The 10082-nt window shown below is 34.8% G+C and overlaps 1 protein-coding gene across 1 annotated transcript in view; it reads left to right on the top strand.

Annotated features, from left to right (window-relative positions):
- The first annotated feature begins 7567 nt into the window (after nt 1-7567).
- Nucleotides 7568-10082, top strand: part of LOC115211648 (glutamate dehydrogenase, mitochondrial) — a 44476-nt gene continuing 41961 nt past the window's right edge. The window contains exon 1 of the mRNA XM_029780283.2: nt 7568-8212. Coding sequence (XP_029636143.1) covers nt 7813-8212 — 400 coding nt within the window. The 5' untranslated portion in view covers nt 7568-7812. The remainder of the gene's footprint in view (nt 8213-10082) is intronic.

Below are 10082 nucleotides of genomic sequence, written 5' to 3'. Positions count from 1 at the left end.
TCTTTTGTTTATTTTCATAAAGCTTCCCGTTATGTATGTATGTATGTATGCATGCATGTATGTATGTATGCATGTATGTATGTATGTATGTATGCATGTATGTATGTATGCATGTATGTATGTATGTATGCATGTATGTATGTATGCATGTATGTATGTATGTATGCATGTATGTATGCATGTATGCATGTATGCATGCATGTATGTATGTATGCATGTATGTATGTATGCATGTATGTATGTATGTATGCATGTATGTATGCATGTATGCATGTATGTATGCATGTATGTATGCATGTATGTATGCATGTATGTATGTATGCATGTATGTATGTATGTATGCATGTATGTATGCATGTATGCATGTATGTATGTATGTATGCATGTATGTATGTATGTATGCATGTATGTATGTATGTATGCATGTATGTATGCATGTATGTATGCATGTATGCATGTATGTATGTATGTATGCATGTATGTATGTATGTATGCATGTATGTATGCATGTATGCATGTATGTATGTATGTATGCATGTATGTATGTATGTATGCATGTATGTATGTATGTATGCATGTATGTATGTATGCATGTATGTATGTATGTATGCATGTATGTATGTATGTATGTATGTATGTATGTATGCATGTATGTATGTATGCATGTATGTATGTATGTATGTATGTATGTATGTATGTATGTATGTATGTATGTGTGTATGTATGTATGTATGTATGCATGTATGCATGTATGTATGTATGTATGCATGTATGTATGTATGTATGTATGTATGTATGTATGCATGTATGCATGTATGTATGTATGTATGTATGTATGTATGTATGGTGATCCCTAAAGGAAGGTGTGCATGCATGTGTATGTGCGTGTGGATAGGGGCTGGTGACCTTAATGTGTGCATGTGTAGGTGCGTGGATGATAGTGTGGGTGCTGGGAAGTGGTCAGTGCTAGTGTGTGGGAGGTGGTGTGATGTAGTGTGGTATGGAGGTGTGTGGTGTGGTGTGGTGGTGTGTGGTGTGGTGGTGTGTGGTGTGGTGGTGTTTGGTGTGGTAGTATATAGTGTGTTGGTGTGTGGTGTTGGGGTGAGGGGAAGCGAGGGTGGAGGGAAGCAAGGGTAGGATGGGTGTGAGTGTGAGGGTAGGGTGGGTATATATATATATATATATATATATATAGTCGAACTCTCTCATGCACCAAATGGCAATTGCTAAAAAGCATTCGTGAAGTAAAATCATGTAGCAACACCAAATGGCGGTGCCCCAGCATGGCCACAGCTCGTGAGCTGAAACTAGATAAAATAAAAAAAAAAATAAATAAATAGTAGCTTAAAAGCTGCCCAACAGCTTCCTGAATGGGAAGATCTGCAAATAGATCTCTGACTTGTTTTGGTGTATTTGTTGCAATTGCTTCCTCCAAAGTCAGATCACAATGATATTTGTTTCAAAAAATCATGTAAAAGAAATCGCCAAAAACAACCACAGTAATAAAAACATAGCAATCCAAAATTTCAGGATTGCAGGTCCAGATTAGCCTGGAATGTTTGCAATTTACTCAATGGAGTTAGCCTTTAGATTATAAAAATTGTTATCGTACAAAAAAATTTGGTGCAAAAAGTCATGTAAAAAAAAGTTACCGAAAATAATGACAGTAATGATAACTTGGGAATCTAAAATTTCAGGATTGTGGGTCTGGATTTGGCCTGGAATGTTTTCAATTTACTCATGGAGTCGGCCTGATTCCAAAATGATGTGATATGTTGGATTACAGCCTTTAGGAGTAAAGTTGAAAAAGTGTGACACACTGACACACTGATATTCACATTTATTATATTATATTATTATATTATATTAAGGTGGCAAGCTGGCTGAATTGTTAGCATGCCAGGCAAAATGCTTTGTGGTATTTTGTCTATTGTTAGGTTATGAGTTCAAATTCCACTGAAGTTGACTTTGCTTTTTATCCTTTCGGGGTCGATAAAATTAGTACCAAAATTTGAGGCCTTGTGCTTCCAGTAGAAAGGATTTATTAAAGTTGGAAAAGTGTGACACACTGACACACTGATATTCACATTTATTATATTAGATATGTTTAATTTTGGGGAAACTTTATTTCAATTAAAGTGTATTTTATGTATATGTGTATGTATGTGTGTGTGCATGTATATATATATATATATATATATATATATATATATATATTATATGTATGTATGTATGTATGTATTAAAGAAAGCAAAAAGAAAACAAAAATGATAGTGTTCAGTATGTTGGTGACTGGAATTTCTGTCAAAGAGACATGGTTAAACAAAGTTGTATATCATCTCCCTCTTTCTCTTGCTTTTATTATTACTCCCACTGCCACCATCAACACTACCACTTTTAATAAAACATAATAAATTCTCCCTAAATTTCTTTGTCTCTCTTTCTCTCTGTCTCTCTTTTTCTTTCTCTCTGTCTCTCTTCACTACAACCATCACTGTCCCTATGCCTACTATTACTCTCACCCCATCATGAGAAATAGTAGGCATGTCACTGAATAGTGAGAGAGGGGGTTCTAAGTGTGACACACTGACACAGAAATTAGTTTCCGCATTTATTATATTATACACACACACACACACCCAGGGTAACCCTACAAACCGGCCTTCATCTGTAATAAATATAGACTGATCCACTTCTTAGAGTGAGCTTCTTCTCCGGATTTAGGTTTTTCTAAAAAAAACAATATGTGTGTGTGTGTGTGTAAATCAAAATAAGCAACAGGATATCCAGAGGTAATGCAGTACAATCGTTTCAAGTGACTCCATTTAATTGTACAATACAACCATTACATCAATTTAAATGCAGAGCAAGCTTCAGCTGCATAAATACATAGAATTAAATTAAATTAAAACAAACTAACACATTAGTATAATTTTACCTAAAACCTCCAAGGAGGTAAGGAGATAGACAAAGAACATGCTGTCTTCACTTCAGCTTAGAAGGTACACTTTATGGCAAGAAACTCAGGGTAACCCTATAAACCAGTCTTCATCTGTAATAAATATAGAGTAGCTTCTAGGTTTTAGGTAAAATTATACTAATGTGTCCATCTGTTTTAATTTTATTTAATTCTATGTATTTATGCTGCTGAGGATTGCTCTGCATTTAAATGGATGTAATGGTTGCATTGTTCAATCAAATGGAGTCACTTGAAACGATCGTACTGCATTACTTCTAGATATCCTGTTGCTTATTTTGAAACTGTATGGATAATACTGTACTAAATTCTGCTGCCTCAACGTAAGTACCTAATTCATCTGAATCTAAACTTTTGCTAATATATATATATATATATACTCTTTTACTTGTTTCAGTCATGTGACTGTGGTCATGCTGGAGCACTGCCTTTAGTCGAGCAAATCGACCCCAGGACTTATTCTTTGTAAGCCTAGTACTTATTCTATCGGTCTCTTTTGCCAAACTGCTAAGTTACTGGGACGTAAACACACCAGCATCGGTTGTCAAGCAATGTTGGGCAGGACAAACATAGATACGCAAACATATACACACACACACATATATATATATGCATATATCCGACAGGCTTCTTTCAGTTTCTGTCTATCAAATCCACTCACAAGGCTTTGGTCGGCCCGAGGCTATAGTAGAAAACACTTGCCCAAGGTGCCACACAGTGGGACTGAACCCGGAACCATGTGGCTGGTAAGCAAGCTGCTTACCACACACCCACTCCTACACCTATATCATCATCATCATCATCATCATCATCATCATCGTTTAACGTCCGTTTTACGCGCTAGCACGGGTTGGACGGTTCGACCGGAGTCTGGGAAGCCAGGGCTGCACCAGGCTCCAGTCTGATCTGGCAGTGTTTCTACAGCTGGATACCCCTCCTAACGCCAACCACTCCGCGAGTGTAGTGGGTGCTTTTTACGTGCCACCTGCACATGTGCCAGGGGGGGGGGTCTGGCATCGGCCACGATTGGTTGGTGCTTTTAACGTGCCACCGGCATGGAAGCCAACCAAGGCAGCGCTGGCATCAGCCATGATCGGATGCTGCTTTTTATGTGCCACCGGCACAGAAGCCAGTCGAGGCGGCGCTGGCAACGGCCATGTTCGGATGGTGCTTTTTATGTGCCACCGACACAGGTATCACAACTACTGTTTCCATTGATATTTGTTTCGATGTTCATGTACATGCACTTGACTCAACAGGTCTCCTCAAGCACAGCGAGACGTTCCGGGATCCAAGGTACTTTGAGTGGGCAGGGGCGATGCGAAACTGGAGCCAGAAGCGTTCCGGGTCTTTGTAGTCACATATATATATATGTTTTTTTGTCACTATAACTTGGCTGTTCTATAAAGAACTATGTTACTACATTTCAACTCAGGACAATGTCTTTCCAGATGGTTACTGAGATGCAGCCTGTGTCTGATATGTTGTAAGTAAGGGAGTGAAACACTACCCACCAGCTTGGCATGACCAATGCTCACAATATATCAGAGACAAGTTGCATGTCATTAACCAGCTGAAAAGATGTTTTCCTGGGGTTAAAATATAGCAACATAGTTGTTTATAGAACAGCTGTGTAAAAGTGTTATAGTGACAAAAAAAATGTTACCATTTAGTATTGTTACAACTTATATCTTGTTTAGAGATTTTAGAAGCAGCTACTATGTGGAGGCGCAATGGCCCAGTGGTTACGGCAACAGACTTGTGGTCGTAGGATCGCGGTTTCTATTCCCAGACCGGGTGTTGTGAGTGTTTACTGAGCGAAAACACCTAAAACTCCACGTGGGGTGGTAGCAATCCCTCCTGTACTCTTTCATCACAACTTTCTGTCATTCTTTCTTCTGTAGGCATGCTCGCTTAGCCAGTGGGGTGGTGTTATTTGAAAGCTAAAACAATGCAAAGCACATTGTGACCAGTGACGTGTAGCAACATCTGATAGCCTGATCATTCACGTGATATATATATATATATATATATATATATATATATATATATATATATATATATATATATATTAAGTTATAGAGCAGTAGAGCCACTGACTACTAGGGTCTGATGAGATGTGTGTAAAGCCAAGCACTTTATGGACATGAAACCCTGGGTAACCCTATGAACTGGCTATAACTAACATTCTCTCTCTCTCTAGAGTGATCAATGCCAGTGCCACCCAACTGGCTCCCATGCCGGTGACATGTAAAAGCACAATTTTAGTGTGGTCGATGCCAGTGCCACTTGGCTGGCCCCTGTGCTGGTGGCACATAAAAATAACCCACTACACTCTCGGAGTGATTGGCATTAGGAAGGGCATCCAGCTGTAGAAACCTTGCCAGATTAGATTGGAGCCTATTGCAGCCTCCTGGCTTGCCAATCCTCAGTCAACCTGTCCAACTCATGCCAGCATGGGGAGCAAACATTAAACAATGATGACAACAATGATAAACATCTATCTATCTATATTATATAAATGGATACATATATATATATATATATATATACCATCCAATTTAGTTCCTAGTTCGAGAATTTATCCATAATTAGTGGTTTGAGTTTTCTACTGCTCTTTCTAGCACAAGGCTTTCCTATTTGGAAGCCTCTTAATGTGTTTTAATGTACATGATATTTTATGTGAATAATATATAGTCTATTGACTATTTTTTGTGCTAGGCCACTGGTAATAATAATTTCTATAATTCTTATTACCCTAATATTATTTATAGATATATATATATATATACCTATATATATATATATATATATATATATATATATATATATATATATATATATATATATGTCATCATCATCATTTAGCATCCGTTTAAATGATGATGATGATGATATATATATATATAGGTATATATATATATATATAAATAATATTAGGGTAATAATAATTATAGAAATTATTATTACCAGTGGCCTAGCACAAAAAATAGTCAATAGACTATATATTATTCACATAAAATATCATGTACATTAAAACACATTAAGAGGCTTCCTAATAGGAAAGCCTTGTGCTAGAAAGAGCAGTAGAAAACTCAAACCACTAATTATGGATAAATTCACGAACTAGGAACTAAATTGGATGGTAAAAGTTTTTAATTTTTAATCTTTTCGAGAATCTATCCATAATTAGTGGTTTGAGTTTTCTACTGCTCTTTCTAGCACAAGGCTTACCTATTTGGAAGCCTCTTAATGTGGTCTAATGTACACGATATTTTATATATATATATATACCTATCTATATATAAATGTATGTATATATATATATATATATATATATATGTATGCATGGTTTTTTGCTGGCTACTTGGTGACCCTGTTGTGGATGGTGCCATATTAAAAGCATTGGTGCTGGTATTATAAAAAAAAAAAAAGCACCAAATACATTCTGTAAATTGGCTGGGGTTAGGAAGGGCATCCAGCAGTTGAAACTATGTTAAAACAGATAATGGACCGTGGTATGGAAATTGGCCTTGCCAGCTTATGTCTAACCATCCAGTCCATGCCAGTATGGAAAACAGACGTTAAATGATGATGATGATACTAATTGATTGATTAACCGAATGATTAATTGCATAGTTGATTAAATAGGTAACCAAGAAATGAAAAACAATAAAGAAGTGAAATTGAAACAGTGCGAGTGTTTAATATTAGCGTAATGACCCTCCTGTGATAAAGCAAAATCTCCTTCAACACAAGAGTACAAATCAAGAATCTTCAAAAACGATATATATATAAATTAGAAAAATCGCCTTGTATCAATTCAAAATGAACAATTAAATTACACCATCTAGAAAATTTTCTAGATGGTGTTATTTAATTGTTCATTTGAATTGATAAATTTTCTAATTTTTATATATATATATATATATATTATATTTTGTGAAATTTGATTTAGTATTTCTAAATTGAATTTTCCCCTGTAAGTTAGGAATAATATTCCCTCAAATTATTATTATTTTATATATATATATATATATATATTATATTTTGTGAAATTTGATTTAGTATTTCTAAATTGAATTTTCCCCTGTAAGTTAGGAATAATATTCCCTCAAATTATTATTATTTTATATATATATATATATATATATGCCAGATCAGACTGGAGCTTGGTGCAGCCTTCTGGCTTCCCAGAAAAAAAATTTTCTAGATGGTGTAATTGAATTGATAAAAGGTGGTTTTTCTAATTTATAAATATATATATTATATTTTGTGAAATTTGATTTAGTATTTCTAAATTTAATTTTAACCTGTAAGTTAGGAATAATATTCCCTCAAATTATTATTATTATATATACACACAACAAATATCCATAATTCGGTATCATCAGAAAAAACATTAACCATTTTTTCTTCCTTACAGCAAACGAATTAGCAGCTTTTAACTTCTTTTTCTCATTTTTTTTAAGCGGAATAGTATTGCCCATTTAAGCTTTCTTTGGCTTCGCACCACCGGTGTTCGCCTATCGAGAAATACATTTTACCTACGCACGTGTACTTTATATATATATGGATCCTCTCTGGTCATTGCGCCTGCCTATGCATTTCGACCTTCTGATTGGTAGATAAGCTGTTTGTAAAAACCACTCCTCCTGTATTCGGTCGTTTCAAGGACAGAAGCACTTAGTGATTCGACTGAATTAAACTACGAGACGTGTGTTTTAGGTTGTCAATCGTGTTCGAGGGAACATCAGTCTGTGGTTTACTCTCTCCATTAAAAAAAAAAGTGGATTAAAGAAGACTTTTGACTTCTTTCTTTTTACAAAGTAGAGATGTTATCAAAAGCCTTTTCAAACAACTGTCGCAGCATTATTGCCAGGTATGGATGCGATGGCTCAGCTGCTGTTTCGTCAAATATTCTTAGGAAATCGAACATTTTCGTATCCAACCGTTCCAACAGCACGGCAACCGAGGAACCAAGTTTCTTCGAAATGGTGGAAAAATTCTTTGACAGAGCCACTTGTATTATAGAGGAAAGTTTTGCTCAGGAATTGAAAGGCAAATTGACACCAGAGCAAAAGTTAGAAAAGGTCCGTGGGATACTTAGAATTATTAAACCCTGTAATGCAGTCGTCGCTTTAAATTTTCCCCTAAAAAGAGATAATGGTGATATTGAAATGATTGAAGCTTACAGGGCCCAACACAGCCACCACCGAACACCTTGTAAAGGAGGTAAGAGTTTTAAAATATGACCGTGGAAGATTTTGTTTACTCCTTCTATCTATCTATCTATCTATCTATCTATCTATCTATGTGTCTATCTATCTATCTATGTGTCTATCTATCTATCTATCTATCTATGTGTATCTATCTATCTATCTATGTGTATCTATCTATCTATGTGTCCATCTATCTATCTATGTGTCTATCTATCTATGTATGTATCTATCTATCTATCTATGTGTCTATCTATCTATGTATCTATCTATCTGTCTATCTATGTGTCTATCTATCTATGTATCTATCTATCTATCTATCTTTCTATCTACCTACCCATATTCTCATGTAGCCATCAATGAAGTACCGTAAACAATAATTTAATATTCTATGAGTAAAATAACCATTATTATAGACTGAAAGTAAACCACTTCTCTGTATAACATTTGAACACGAATAGTTTCCAACAACATCCGTAATTTGTGTCTTGTCCAATAAATTAAAGAAGTTCAGCTGATGATTTTTTCGAAATTAACGCTATGAAACTTTTAATAGTGTTGTTCGTCAAAGGTGCTTGTCATTAATTGCTTCACGTGTTTCATATATCTTAAAAGAACACCGAAGCATAACTATACTTCTTGTTTATATACATATATATATATATGTGTGTAATATGTGTATATATAAACAAAGATGTTCATAAACCTTTAATAATTTAGATTTGTGATTTCTTTTTACTTCTGATCATCATTTTTGTTGACACACGCCTAAACAGCGAAATAAACCCAACCTAATTTCCCTTTCGTACAACAAACCCTTCCATGCAACAAACAGCTTTCTTTCGATTTAATTCAATTAATAACCGTCTTTTCAGCCCTAGTTTTTCTTCATCACGCTTTCAAAATGTATTTATTCTATGAATCACTCAGCTGATGTTGATACCATTTTCACACTACTATAAATTTTTAGTCTTTGATGATTATCTGATTATCTTCATCATCAATAAATCCCGTCAGGTCACTTTTTGTTTTTACTGTGATTCATTTTTTTCTTTTGTTAAATACGATGTGATTTATTATTTCTTTACAAATTCCACCCCGTCCTGTCATTTATTTCAATTATTTTGACCCACTACATTGTTAAATACTCTTCAGCTGCCATAGTCATCTACATCTGATGAACGTTTTTACATATTATTTGACACGTAATAATAATTGGGTTCCAGAGCAAAAAGGCAGCATAAAATAATTTCTAAAGAATGAAATCTCTCGTGATACTAAGACAGCCTCACTTTATTTGATATACTAACATAACGCATCTGTTACATGGCAAGTTATTAGATATATACATACATACATATATATGTATATTATAATATGATATATTTTAAAACTTTGTGAGAGTACTCAGATGATTAGGGATGAGATTGTGATGTCTTATACTGTTTTTCAAGGGCATATTTATACAAAGTGATATTAGCTAGCTGGACCTTGCCAGAATCCTAGTTCATGCTTACATACATACATACATACATATATATGTATATTATAATATGATATATTTTAAAACTTCGTGAGAGCACTCAGATGATTAGGGATGAGATTGTGATGTCTTATACTGTTTTTCAAGGGCATATTTATACAAAGTGATATTAGCTAGCTGGACCTTGCCAGAATCCTAGTTCATGCTTACATACATACATACATACATACATACATGTGTGTAAATTTGACTTTATTAATCTAATTAGATCTCACATTTATTCATCTGTTTTATTGCCAGCTACTGGTTGACTCCCAAATTGTTTCCCTTCTGAAGCTCTCGTTTTTTGCTTCTTTAAAGTCAAATGATCCATTCACCCTTTGACATTGCACATCTCAACTCA

The sequence above is a fragment of the Octopus sinensis genome, linkage group LG5, assembly GCF_006345805.1.
Source record: "Octopus sinensis linkage group LG5, ASM634580v1, whole genome shotgun sequence".
NCBI lineage: Eukaryota > Metazoa > Mollusca > Cephalopoda > Octopoda > Octopodidae > Octopus > Octopus sinensis.
Note: the sequence above shows the minus strand (reverse complement) of the source record. Positions and strands in the feature narration are given on the sequence as shown.